The sequence below is a fragment of the Macaca thibetana genome, chromosome 6 (genome assembly GCF_024542745.1).
Source record: "Macaca thibetana thibetana isolate TM-01 chromosome 6, ASM2454274v1, whole genome shotgun sequence".
In the NCBI taxonomy this organism is placed as follows: domain Eukaryota; kingdom Metazoa; phylum Chordata; class Mammalia; order Primates; family Cercopithecidae; genus Macaca; species Macaca thibetana.
In genome coordinates, this window is record NC_065583.1 from 144113080 (window position 1) to 144126695 (window position 13616).

The following is a 13616-nucleotide window of genomic DNA, read 5'->3' on the forward strand; positions in this document are numbered from 1 at the left end:
TGGAAAAAAAATTATAAATTTGCCAAAAAGTAAGGATTCTATACTCATAAAATAGATTTCTCAAAGTTAAAACAGATACAAGTGAAATATTTAATAAAATAAATATAAGTGTTTAAAAGACAAGGAAACTGAAAGTAATAAGCCACACGAAACAAGAAAGAAACATCAGGAAAAAGGAGAATTCAAAAACGGACAACCAGCAATGAAAGCCCATCTTAATGTATTTTTATTTTCTAGGTGGAGACGCTTGGTAACTGAGCATCTTTTCAAGGAGGAGAATCCAAAAAGCCTCCTGCTGATATCTAAGGCTGTTTAGCTCCACAGATTCGTAGGCAGCACGCCCAGAGTACAGAGAACGCGGCAAAACCAACGCGAAGAATCCGCTCCAGGCAGTCTGAGAAACCCCCCGGGGGGTGGCGCCACAGATGGAGGGCAGGAGGATGGCGGCCTTCCAAAAGGCACCCGCTGTCAGAGACGTCGGTGTCCTGCTGTCTGTTCCAGGAATGCGGAGGACTGCACCAGGAAAGCTGCTGGAGCGTGAGTCTGTCGGGTTCCTCTCCCTGCCCCACCTCTTCCACGGATGCCTCTTGCTGCTTCTGTGTCCCCGGCCAACCGAACTCAGGGGACTTCGCTGTACTTGGTTCCAAGGTGCTCTGGACTCCAGGAAAGAGTCCGTTTTGCCAGTAGACTCCCGGTAGCCGCCAGCAAGGACTGGAAAGCAGTCCCAAATCACAGCTGTCCAATGAGTACTCTCCTAGTACTGGATACAAAGGGAGGGGCCACGGCCCACGATCTTCTGAACTCACAATAGGCGGAAACCCGGGCTCTGGCGCCACCTCGGGGGAATCCCAAGGCCGCTTCACACAGCCAAGAAAATGTTGCTCCATCGCTTAAGCCTCAGACCAGGAGGAAACAAACGGTTGCCCTGATCAAGGAGGGAGAGCCTTCTGCACTACCCTCAGCCTGGGTATTTATGCTCTACCAGAGCCCGTGGGCGGAGGCCAGTCAGATATCAAGAAACTCATTAGTAGCAAATGCACGAAGATTCGTAGACAAATGAAAAACGATAAAATTTTAGAGAGTTCATAGAACCAAAACGAACCGTGATTCCGACAGAAAAACATAGCGAGAAAAGAAACCGAAAGGAAACAACGCTAAGCAAACCTTGCAGAGAACTAGCACTACAGAACGCACGTATTAAAGAGCGCTGCAAGGACCAAGAACCACTCGTTTTCGGGAAATGAGCGTTGCTGCCACCGGAAAACTGTCCGCTGGGGCTCTGCGCTAATAACCGTCTTGCTAACGAGAAACTGGCACGTTGAACTTAGCAAGCGCCGGCACCTAGCGGATAGCGCTGGTATTGCCAAACAAATATCCGTTTTCGGCGCCGTAAGTGGGGCTGCTAAAGAGAAAGAGCGTGCTCTTAGAAAAGAGCGGTGCTTCCACGCCTAAACAACCTGTTTGGAGGAAATGAACCAACTCTGTTTAAATGTGTCGTGCCAGGAAAATGTGTTGTGGCATGTTAATGTGTTTTAATCCGCTCAGTGTGTTTGACAGGTTTAATATGTTTTAACCCGTTCTAATGGGTTGTGACAGAAAAAGCGCCGGCTAATGGTACCACGGAGTTATTAGTGCCAACGGCGGCTGGGTGCAGTCACCGTTCTGCATCGCAAAACGGGGTTCAGGAAGTTCCTGCGAGATACTAGCGGTTCTAGGAGCGACAAAGTGACAGCACTGAGAACGTAAGGACCCCGCGAACGGGAAACGTCACGTTGGGAGCGGCAACTGAGAAAACGCCCAGTGGGCGCTACTAGCAAACTTGCTGATACAAAACCGCCAGCTCCGCATGGGAAGCGGAGCCGCCAGACAGAACCCGGAGCCTAACACCAGCGAGGCTAAGACCGAGCTCGGCTCCCCGGCTCCTGAGAGAATGAAAGTCAAGAAGCACGAAGCTGAGACGCTCAAAATTAGTAGGAAAAACAAAAACAAAAACGTAACATTTAAATAAAAATAAAAATTTAAAATAATGAAAGTCTGAAATGCAAGTAAAAACGCAAAACACATCGGTAACACTGTCCTCAGAGCAAAATACACAAAAATAATGTGCATTTATTAGCGAAAATTACAGAGAGCGAACCGTACAAAGAAGAAATTACAAATATGGCTAAACGATGCAATGCCTACCATTAGAATGTTTCTGTCACATCTAAAGCCCTGCAGGTTGCTCCTGTCATAATTTCCTATGACAAACAAAAATAGCCACGGTTAAACGTGTTTAGGTGCGACTAAAAAATCGTAGTAACTGGTATATGCCGATTCGGTCCACAGGAGGAAAAAGTCGCGATGGGCGGGACTTGCTATTGTCAAAGGGAGCTCGGTAAAACCGAGAAATCGCGTTCGCCGGCCTTCCTGACTTCCCTGGGAGTTCTGAAGACACTAGACCACAAGCCTAGCTAAGACGGGACTCGCTATTGCGAAACCAAACTTGGCATAAGAGCTCCCAACACCGCTAAACTGACCATCACTAAACCTTTACAAAACGAAACAAAACAAAACAAAAAAACGCATTCGCTGGTACCCAGATTTCCACAGGAGTTAAACGTCTCCTGCGCAGCTAAAGCAAGGCTCACTAGTAGGAAACCGGAACTTGCTAGGACTAAGAAACTTGAGGCTGGGTTGACCCCACGGCTGTTACGATTAGAAATCCGAGGCTACCGGAGACCCGGAGCTGCTGACAAATGAGTCACAGAGTAACTTCGCCTTCCTATGGCAAAACGGTGACTTCCTACGGCCCAGATATCGCAGCCAGGGCTAGACCGGTGTTTGTCTTAAGTCAGGACTTGCTTGGGCTGAGAAATCACATTTTGGCCGTTCCCCTACTTGGACCGGGGGTAGAAATCCTGGGCACCGCGAAATGGAAACTTGCTAGGACCCAGAAGCCAAGGTCGCGGGAAACCGCGGGGTCCTGCGACAGAGACGCGCAGCGGCGCCGCCCCAGGACTGCGTTCTGGCGGCCGAGCCGGAACCCGTGCGGCGGCCCTGGGAAGAGACTGTGTCCGTGCAGCTCCCCTGTCACCGGCTCTGAGGAGCCTTGGGCTCCGCCCGCCCAGCCCTGCAGCACCCGTCCGTCCCGCAACGCCAGACTCAGCGCAACTGGGGCACCGGCCACTTCCAATCTCTCAGATCCGTGGCCTGAGGGCTGCCGCCACCGAGAAACGAAGGCACAGAGCTGCGAACAAGAGACCACCGCTCGGCGAAATGGCGGTGCCAGGAGCCTGGGAGGGAATGCAGCCAGCGACGTTGTCAAGGACAACATTCGTTTTGGCGCAACCAACGGTGCTGTCACCAAGGAACCGTCGACTCCGAGAAAAAAAGAGAAGTTCGGCCACCGAGAAACTCCGTGCAGCAAGTGCTGTGACAGCAAAACCGCCGGCTCCGCGCCGGTGGCGGAAAGAGTCGACGGAAAGGCCGGGTGCTGCCACCGCGACGCCGGCACCAGAGGGCCTCGGATGGAGAAAGCTCCGCACCGAGACAAGGAAACTGTGTACGGCACAGCTAGCGGTTGACACAAACAGAAAAGTGTCTGGTCTGCTAAGAACTCTACAATCATAAAATAGATTTCTCAAAGTTAAAACAGATACAAGTGAAATATTTAATAAAATAAATATAAGTGTATAAAAGACAAGGAAACTGAAAGTAATAAGCCACACGAAACAAGAAAGAAACATCAGGAAAAAGGAGAATTCAAAAACGGACAACCAGCAATGAAAGCCCATCTTAACGTATTTTTATTTTCTAGGTGGAGACGCTTGGTAACTGAGCATCTTTTCAAGGAGGAGAATCCAAAAAGCCTTCTGCTGATATCTAAGGCTGTTTAGCTCCACAGATTCGTAGGCAGCACGCCCAGAGTACAGAGAACGCGGCAAAACCAACGCGAAGAATCCGCTCCAGGCAGTCTGAGAAACCCCCCGGGGGGTGGCGCCACAGATGGAGGGCAGGAGGATGGCGGCCTTCCAAAAGGCACCCGCTGTCAGAGACGTCGGTGTCCTGCTGTCTGTTCCAGGAATGCGGAGGACTGCACCAGGAGAGCTGCTGGAGCGTGAGTCTGTCGGGTTCCTCTCCCTGCCCCACCTCTTCCACGGATGCCTCTTGCTGCTTCTGTGTCCCCGGCCAACCGAACTCAGGGGACTTCGCTGTACTTGGTTCCAAGGTGCTCTGGACTCCAGGAAAGAGTCCGTTTTGCCAGTAGACTCCCGGTAGCCGCCAGCAAGGACTGGAAAGCAGTCCCAAATCACAGCTGTCCAATGAGTACTCTCCTAGTACTGGATACAAAGGGAGGGGCCACGGCCCACGATCTTCTGAACTCACAATAGGCGGAAACCCGGGCTCTGGCGCCACCTCGGGGGAATCCCAAGGCCGCTTCACACAGCCAAGAAAATGTTGCTCCATCGCTTAAGCCTCAGACCAGGAGGAAACAAACGGTTGCCCTGATCAAGGAGGGAGAGCCTTCTGCACTACCCTCAGCCTGGGTATTTATGCTCTACCAGAGCCCGTGGGCGGAGGCCAGTCAGATATCAAGAAACTCATTAGTAGCAAATGCACGAAGATTCGTAGACAAATGAAAAACGATAAAATTTTAGAGAGTTCATAGAACCAAAACGAACCGTGATTCCGACAGAAAAACATAGCGAGAAAAGAAACCGAAAGGAAACAACGCTAAGCAAACCTTGCAGAGAACTAGCACTACAGAACGCACGTATTAAAGAGCGCTGCAAGGACCAAGAACCACTCGTTTTCGGGAAATGAGCGTTGCTGCCACCGGAAAACTGTCCGCTGGGGCTCTGCGCTAATAACCGTCTTGCTAACGAGAAACTGGCACGTTGAACTTAGCAAGCGCCGGCACCTAGCGGATAGCGCTGGTATTGCCAAACAAATATCCGTTTTCGGCGCCGTAAGTGGGGCTGCTAAAGAGAAAGAGCGTGCTCTTAGAAAAGAGCGGTGCTTCCACGCCTAAACAACCTGTTTGGAGGAAATGAACCAACTCTGTTTAAATGTGTCGTGCCAGGAAAATGTGTTGTGGCATGTTAATGTGTTTTAATCCGCTCAGTGTGTTTGACAGGTTTAATATGTTTTAACCCGTTCTAATGGGTTGTGACAGAAAAAGCGCCGGCTAATGGTACCACGGAGTTATTAGTGCCAACGGCGGCTGGGTGCAGTCACCGTTCTGCATCGCAAAACGGGGTTCAGGAAGTTCCTGCGAGATACTAGCGGTTCTAGGAGCGACAAAGTGACAGCACTGAGAACGTAAGGACCCCGCGAACGGGAAACGTCACGTTGGGAGCGGCAACTGAGAAAACGCCCAGTGGGCGCTACTAGCAAACTTGCTGATACAAAACCGCCAGCTCCGCATGGGAAGCGGAGCCGCCAGACAGAACCCGGAGCCTAACACCAGCGAGGCTAAGACCGAGCTCGGCTCCCCGGCTCCTGAGAGAATGAAAGTCAAGAAGCACGAAGCTGAGACGCTCAAAATTAGTAGGAAAAACAAAAACAAAAACGTAACATTTAAATAAAAATAAAAATTTAAAATAATGAAAGTCTGAAATGCAAGTAAAAACGCAAAACACATCGGTAACACTGTCCTCAGAGCAAAATACACAAAAATAATGTGCATTTATTAGCGAAAATTACAGAGAGCGAACCGTACAAAGAAGAAATTACAAATATGGCTAAACGATGCAATGCCTACCATTAGAATGTTTCTGTCACATCTAAAGCCCTGCAGGTTGCTCCTGTCATAATTTCCTATGACAAACAAAAATAGCCACGGTTAAACGTGTTTAGGTGCGACTAAAAAATCGTAGTAACTGGTATATGCCGATTCGGTCCACAGGAGGAAAAAGTCGCGATGGGCGGGACTTGCTATTGTCAAAGGGAGCTCGGTAAAACCGAGAAATCGCGTTCGCCGGCCTTCCTGACTTCCCTGGGAGTTCTGAAGACACTAGACCACAAGCCTAGCTAAGACGGGACTCGCTATTGCGAAACCAAACTTGGCATAAGAGCTCCCAACACCGCTAAACTGACCATCACTAAACCTTTACAAAACGAAACAAAACAAAACAAAAAAACGCATTCGCTGGTACCCAGATTTCCACAGGAGTTAAACGTCTCCTGCGCAGCTAAAGCAAGGCTCACTAGTAGGAAACCGGAACTTGCTAGGACTAAGAAACTTGAGGCTGGGTTGACCCCACGGCTGTTACGATTAGAAATCCGAGGCTACCGGAGACCCGGAGCTGCTGACAAATGAGTCACAGAGTAACTTCGCCTTCCTATGGCAAAACGGTGACTTCCTACGGCCCAGATATCGCAGCCAGGGCTAGACCGGTGTTTGTCTTAAGTCAGGACTTGCTTGGGCTGAGAAATCACATTTTGGCCGTTCCCCTACTTGGACCGGGGGTAGAAATCCTGGGCACCGCGAAATGGAAACTTGCTAGGACCCAGAAGCCAAGGTCGCGGGAAACCGCGGGGTCCTGCGACAGAGACGCGCAGCGGCGCCGCCCCAGGACTGCGTTCTGGCGGCCGAGCCGGAACCCGTGCGGCGGCCCTGGGAAGAGACTGTGTCCGTGCAGCTCCCCTGTCACCGGCTCTGAGGAGCCTTGGGCTCCGCCCGCCCAGCCCTGCAGCACCCGTCCGTCCCGCAACGCCAGACTCAGCGCAACTGGGGCACCGGCCACTTCCAATCTCTCAGATCCGTGGCCTGAGGGCTGCCGCCACCGAGAAACGAAGGCACAGAGCTGCGAACAAGAGACCACCGCTCGGCGAAATGGCGGTGCCAGGAGCCTGGGAGGGAATGCAGCCAGCGACGTTGTCAAGGACAACATTCGTTTTGGCGCAACCAACGGTGCTGTCACCAAGGAACCGTCGACTCCGAGAAAAAAAGAGAAGTTCGGCCACCGAGAAACTCCGTGCAGCAAGTGCTGTGACAGCAAAACCGCCGGCTCCGCGCCGGTGGCGAAAGAGTCGACGGAAAGGCCGGGTGCTGCCACCGCGACGCCGGCACCAGAGGGCCTCGGATGGAGAAAGCTCCGCACCGAGACAAGGAAACTGTGTACGGCACAGCTAGCGGTTGACACAAACAGAAAAGTGTCTGGTCTGCTAAGAACTCTACAATCATAAAATAGATTTCTCAAAGTTAAAACAGATACAAGTGAAATATTTAATAAAATAAATATAAGTGTATAAAAGACAAGGAAACTGAAAGTAATAAGCCACACGAAACAAGAAAGAAACATCAGGAAAAAGGAGAATTCAAAAACGGACAACCAGCAATGAAAGCCCATCTTAACGTATTTTTATTTTCTAGGTGGAGACGCTTGGTAACTGAGCATCTTTTCAAGGAGGAGAATCCAAAAAGCCTCCTGCTGATATCTAAGGCTGTTTAGCTCCACAGATTCGTAGGCAGCACGCCCAGAGTACAGAGAACGCGGCAAAACCAACGCGAAGAATCCGCTCCAGGCAGTCTGAGAAACCCCCCGGGGGGTGGCGCCACAGATGGAGGGCAGGAGGATGGCGGCCTTCCAAAAGGCACCCGCTGTCAGAGACGTCGGTGTCCTGCTGTCTGTTCCAGGAATGCGGAGGACTGCACCAGGAGAGCTGCTGGAGCGTGAGTCTGTCGGGTTCCTCTCCCTGCCCCACCTCTTCCACGGATGCCTCTTGCTGCTTCTGTGTCCCCGGCCAACCGAACTCAGGGGACTTCGCTGTACTTGGTTCCAAGGTGCTCTGGACTCCAGGAAAGAGTCCGTTTTGCCAGTAGACTCCCGGTAGCCGCCAGCAAGGACTGGAAAGCAGTCCCAAATCACAGCTGTCCAATGAGTACTCTCCTAGTACTGGATACAAAGGGAGGGGCCACGGCCCACGATCTTCTGAACTCACAATAGGCGGAGACCCGGGCTCTGGCGCCACCTCGGGGGAATCCCAAGGCCGCTTCACACAGCCAAGAAAATGTTGCTCCATCGCTTAAGCCTCAGACCAGGAGGAAACAAACGGTTGCCCTGATCAAGGAGGGAGAGCCTTCTGCACTACCCTCAGCCTGGGTATTTATGCTCTACCAGAGCCCGTGGGCGGAGGCCAGTCAGATATCAAGAAACTCATTAGTAGCAAATGCACGAAGATTCGTAGACAAATGAAAAACGATAAAATTTTAGAGAGTTCATAGAACCAAAACGAACCGTGATTCCGACAGAAAAACATAGCGAGAAAAGAAACCGAAAGGAAACAACGCTAAGCAAACCTTGCAGAGAACTAGCACTACAGAACGCACGTATTAAAGAGCGCTGCAAGGACCAAGAACCACTCGTTTTCGGGAAATGAGCGTTGCTGCCACCGGAAAACTGTCCGCTGGGGCTCTGCGCTAATAACCGTCTTGCTAACGAGAAACTGGCACGTTGAACTTAGCAAGCGCCGGCACCTAGCGGATAGCGCTGGTATTGCCAAACAAATATCCGTTTTCGGCGCCGTAAGCGGGGCTGCTAAAGAGAAAGAGCGTGCTCTTAGAAAAGAGCGGTGCTTCCACGCCTAAACAACCTGTTTGGAGGAAATGAACCAACTCTGTTTAAATGTGTCGTGCCAGGAAAATGTGTTGTGGCATGTTAATGTGTTTTAATCCGCTCAGTGTGTTTGACAGGTTTAATATGTTTTAACCCGTTCTAATGGGTTGTGACAGAAAAAGCGCCGGCTAATGGTACCACGGAGTTATTAGTGCCAACGGCGGCTGGGTGCAGTCACCGTTCTGCATCGCAAAACGGGGTTCAGGAAGTTCCTGCGAGATACTAGCGGTTCTAGGAGCGACAAAGTGACAGCACTGAGAACGTAAGGACCCCGCGAACGGGAAACGTCACGTTGGGAGCGGCAACTGAGAAAACGCCCAGTGGGCGCTGCTAGCAAACTTGCTGATACAAAACCGCCAGCTCCGCATGGGAAGCGGAGCCGCCAGACAGAACCCGGAGCCTAACACCAGCGAGGCTAAGACCGAGCTCGGCTCCCCGGCTCCTGAGAGAATGAAAGTCAAGAAGCACGAAGCTGAGACGCTCAAAATTAGTAGGAAAAACAAAAACAAAAACAAAAACGTAACATTTAAATAAAAATAAAAATTTAAAATAATGAAAGTCTGAAATGCAAGTAAAAACGCAAAACACATCGGTAACACTGTCCTCAGAGCAAAATACACAAAAATAATGTGCATTTATTAGCGAAAATTACAGAGAGCGAACCGTACAAAGAAGAAATTACAGATATGGCTAAACGATGCAATGCCTACCATTAGAATGTTTCTGTCACATCTAAAGCCCTGCAGGTTGCTCCTGTCATAATTTCCTATGACAAACAAAAATAGCCACGGTTAAACGTGTTTAGGTGCGACTAAAAAATCGTAGTAACTGGTATATGCCGATTCGGTCCACAGGAGGAAAAAGTCGCGATGGGCGGGACTTGCTATTGTCAAAGGGAGCTCGGTAAAACCGAGAAATCGCGTTCGCCGGCCTTCCTGACTTCCCTGGGAGTTCTGAAGACACTAGACCACAAGCCTAGCTAAGACGGGACTCGCTATTGCGAAACCAAACTTGGCATAAGAGCTCCCAACACCGCTAAACTGACCATCACTAAACCTTTACAAAACGAAACAAAACAAAACAAAAAAAAACGCATTCGCTGGTACCCAGATTTCCACAGGAGTTAAACGTCTCCTGCGCAGCTAAAGCAAGGCTCACTAGTAGGAAACCGGAACTTGCTAGGACTAAGAAACTTGAGGCTGGGTTGACCCCACGGCTGTTACGATTAGAAATCCGAGGCTACCGGAGACCCGGAGCTGCTGACAAATGAGTCACAGAGTAACTTCGCCTTCCTATGGCAAAACGGTGACTTCCTACGGCCCAGATATCGCAGCCAGGGCTAGACCGGTGTTTGTCTTAAGTCAGGACTTGCTTGGGCTGAGAAATCACATTTTGGCCGTTCCCCTACTTGGACCGGGGGTAGAAATCCTGGGCACCGCGAAATGGAAACTTGCTAGGACCCAGAAGCCAAGGTCGCGGGAAACCGCGGGGTCCTGCGACAGAGACGCGCAGCGGCGCCGCCCCAGGACTGCGTTCCGGCGGCCGAGCCGGAACCCGTGCGGCGGCCCTGGGAAGAGACTGTGCCCGTGCAGCTCCCCTGTCACCGGCTCTGAGGAGCCTCGGGCTCCGCCCGCCCAGCCCTGCAGCACCCGTCCGTCGGGCAACGCCAGACTCAGCGCAACTGGGGCACCGGCCACTCTGAACGTCTCAGATCCGTGGCCTGAGGGCTGCCGCCACCGATAAATGGAGGCACAGAACTGCGAACAAGAGACCACCGCTCGGCGAAATGGCGGTGCCAGGAGCCTGGGAAGGAATGCAGCCAGCGACGTTGTCAAGGACAACATTCGTTTTGGCGCAACCAACGGTGCTGTCACCAAGGAACCGTCGACTCTGAGAAAAAAAGAGAAGTTCGGCCACCGAGAAACTCCGTTCAACAAGTGTTGTGAAGGCAAAACCGCTGGCACCGCGCTGCTGGCGAAAGAGTCAATGGAAACGCTGGGTGTTGCGACCGCGACGCCGGCACTAGAGGGCCTCGGCTGGAGAAAGCCTCGCACGGAGACAAGGAAACTGTGCACAGCACAGCTAGCAGTTGACACAAACAGAAAAGTGTCTGCTCTGGTCTCTGTGACAAAGCGCGGATCAAAAAGAGCAACTCAGTGGAGTGAACCCCGCAGCCACTGAAGAAGTTACCCGCGTGGCTGTGGGGCCAGAGAAAAACCGCGATTTCGACGACAGCCTTGGGGATACGACAGAGAAACATTCGCGGCCACAGAAGTACCATCCAGCTCCGCGCAACCAGTGGTTCTGCGATTCAGAAACCACTGTCAGCTGGACTCGACTAGAAACTTCTGAAAAACTGTCGTCTCATAACAGCTTTCCTACCCATGACAGAGAGTCGCCTTTGGAGGGCACCTAACAGTGCTGAGACCGGCCTGGGCTAGCACAAAGCACAGAGCGGTGCCAAGAAACGCCGGACTTGGTGAAACCAACCTTGCGATCAGCGAGTCCACTGGCTTCGCAGGACGCAATGGGCGAAGGCGCAGCGGAGAAACCGCGGGCTCGGTTCACCGATTATGCTCCTGGCGGGTGATGGTGGGGTGGGGCACCCGCAAAGTTGTGAAACCAGCGGCGCTGGGACCCAGCGATCACCTGCCCGTAGCAAATGCCTGTGCAGTTGCAAAAGACAACTTTTGGCGGAAGGAAGGTTGCAGTCAGAGAGCATCCGATAACGCTGACAAAGGAGTGGCGTTGGCAGTGAGAAACCGCTGGCGCTGGGAAAGGAACGGTGCAGCGACCGACCAACCGCGCGCTTGGTGCCTCCAAAGTGCTACCGGTTCTACCCACTCTGTCCCCCACAGGCTTAGGGAAGTCTGTTGTCCTTTTCTTTTTTCCTCTCTGGCCTACGCTGGTGCAGTGGTGTCATCTTGGCTCAGTGCAGCCTCGACTTCCTGGGATCCAGCGATCCTCCCGCCTCAGCCTCTAGAGTAGCCGAAACCACAGGTGAGTGCTACCACCCCCGTCTAATTCGTGTGTGTGTGTGTGTGTGTGTGTGTGTGTGTGTGTGTGTGTGTGTGTGTGTGTGTGTGTGTGTGTATTAGAGACTGGGGTCTCGCTATGTTGCCCAGGCTGGTCTTGAACTCCTGAGCTCAAGTGATTTGCTCGCTTGGGACTCCCAAAGTGCTGGGATCACAGGCGTTGGCCACCGAGGCCGGCAGGAAGTCTGTACTGTTCTTGCATTCCACGCATTGCGTTGCGCAGTGGGAGAGTAGTTGACTTATGCCCTGAGAACCACGCAGATCCTGTTGGTCCCAGGAACAAAGTAAAAACCATTCTGGTCGCCAACAGCTTCCTACGCAGCAAACAGCCATCCAGCCTTCGTGACTGGGCTCTTCCAGGTCACCCCTGGCTCCCAGGCTCTCTTCCGGGTCCGGAACCCACAGGATCCTACAGGAGGGGCCGACAACTGCTTGCCTTCGACACTTGAAACTCTCGGTCTAAGGTTCCCTAGGAGCGTAAAAGGCACAGCGTTTTCTGACCGCAGCTTCAGGTCTCCCTCGCCTGTCCCGGTACCACTCCTGCAGGAGCGAACTCTGTGGGAACCGCTCGTTGATTCTGATGGTTAACTCTGTCAGATGTCTTTGATATTGGGCATAGGAGTTGGAAGAGGGCTGGAGAGAAAAATGAACTGCAAGACTCCAGCACAGGAGGTGGGATTGATGGCAGACGTCTGTTCCCTTTCTAAACCCAATAAACATCTCAAATTGCCATCCACTTTCCTATACCCTTGATTTGTGAAATGGATCACTGAGGCTTTCTCTGTCTTTCCGGAAATGCAAACAGCTGAATTTTCAAGAGCTTGAATTCTCTCACACTTTTCAGTCAAGAGTGGGGCTATAAACTCCTTCCTCACAGGAAATAAGGAACTGCCACGGCTTGGAAGAAAAACGTATTTTTCCCATAAGCTTTCACATTTCCCAAAAAAACACTACACATCCGGATGTAATTCCCCCCCCCCCCAAGAGATTTACAGACCCTACCAAGAGCGTTCCCACGCAAACGCATCATCTCCCAATCGCATCCTGAAGGCACCATGCAACCAATTCCATCCTTTTCTGGATGAACCTGGGCAGAGGACAGGTGCAGAGGAGCCCAGAGAAGGGCCTTGACAAGTCAGGAGACCCAATTTGGGGTCGCAATTCTCACCCACTCCCAAGGTGTTTGTTTTGATCTTCCCCTCCCACCATACTACTTCTTCTGCTACCTGGTTTCTCCCTGTATTCCAGGATCCTCCAATTGCCTTCTGGTCTTACAGACGGGAGAATAAATGAAAAATGGCATCGTTTCCACCTTAAAAGTTACAAGCACTTCACCAAAAGGAACAGCCTAGGTAGAGCCTTTTTAAAACAAATGCCCGCCCACTGCTTCACCCTCCTCATTTCCACCTCAGCAGAGCATTTTAGCAGAAAAGCTGACTCAGAGCAGTAGCTCCCTCCTGTAGTCCCAGCACTCTGGGAGGCTGAGTCAGGAGGATCTCTTTAGTCCAGAAGTTCAAGACCACCCTAAGCACAAAGTAAGGCCCTTGCCTCTACAAAAAAACAAAAAAAAAAAAGAAAAAAAGAAAAGAAAAGAAAAAAAATTGAAAAATTAGTCAGATTTGGTCTTGAGTGCCTGTAGTCCCAGCTACTAGGGAAGCTGAAGTGGGAGGATCTCTTGAGCCCTGGAGATTCAGGCTGCAGTGAATAGTGATTTGTGACTGCACCACTGCAGTTCAGTCTGGGTGACAGAGGGAGATGTTGTCTCAAAAAAATAAAATAAAATAAAATAACATAGCTGGGATTACAAGCCCTGCAAGAAGGGGGTCACTTGAGACATTATTACATATACCATTAACAGAGGAGAATGCTGCAAATTGTACTGTGTCCCAATGGTAAGAGGCCACCCATTTAAAAATATATACATGTTTCAGAGATACTAAATGATAAAAACATTTACCTTAGAATTGATTAAATTCAG

General features: G+C 51.1%; 5 protein-coding genes and 1 pseudogene across 7 annotated transcripts in view; 3 read left to right on the forward strand and 3 right to left on the reverse strand.

Annotated features, from left to right (window-relative positions):
* Positions 1–211: 211 nt before the first annotated feature.
* On the reverse strand, positions 212–896 carry LOC126956492 (annexin-2 receptor-like). Its single transcript, XM_050793486.1, has one exon. The coding sequence runs from the start codon at positions 885–887 to the stop codon at positions 303–305; it is 585 nt and encodes a 194-aa protein (XP_050649443.1). The 5' UTR covers positions 888–896; the 3' UTR covers positions 212–302.
* A 1825-nt stretch (positions 897–2721) lies between these two features.
* Positions 2722–3793, forward strand: LOC126956485 (uncharacterized; annotated as a pseudogene). The gene has a single exon (XR_007726393.1). The product of XR_007726393.1 is annotated as an uncharacterized LOC126956485 (transcript).
* On the reverse strand, positions 3774–4458 carry LOC126956490 (annexin-2 receptor-like). The gene has a single exon (XM_050793484.1). The coding sequence runs from the start codon at positions 4447–4449 to the stop codon at positions 3865–3867; it is 585 nt and encodes a 194-aa protein (XP_050649441.1). The 5' UTR covers positions 4450–4458; the 3' UTR covers positions 3774–3864.
* A 1825-nt stretch (positions 4459–6283) lies between these two features.
* Positions 6284–7354, forward strand: LOC126956484 (uncharacterized). The gene has a single exon (XM_050793475.1). It carries the CDS (start codon positions 6301–6303, stop codon positions 7171–7173), a length of 873 nt encoding a protein of 290 aa, XP_050649432.1. The 5' UTR covers positions 6284–6300; the 3' UTR covers positions 7174–7354.
* On the reverse strand, positions 7350–9254 carry LOC126956491 (annexin-2 receptor-like). Its single transcript, XM_050793485.1, has one exon. It carries the CDS (start codon positions 8008–8010, stop codon positions 7426–7428), a length of 585 nt encoding a protein of 194 aa, XP_050649442.1. The 5' UTR covers positions 8011–9254; the 3' UTR covers positions 7350–7425.
* Positions 9255–10346: 1092 nt separating this feature from the next.
* LOC126956498 (uncharacterized) overlaps positions 10347–13616 on the forward strand; it is a 35075-nt gene continuing 31805 nt past the window's right edge. Inside the window, exon 1 of one of the 2 annotated variants that reach the window (XM_050793489.1) lies at positions 10347–11603. In XM_050793489.1, the coding sequence (XP_050649446.1) occupies positions 10347–10784 (438 nt within the window). In that variant the 3' untranslated portion in view covers positions 10785–11603. The remainder of the gene's footprint in view (positions 11604–13616) is intronic. The other variant, XR_007726396.1, reaches the window with a different exon arrangement.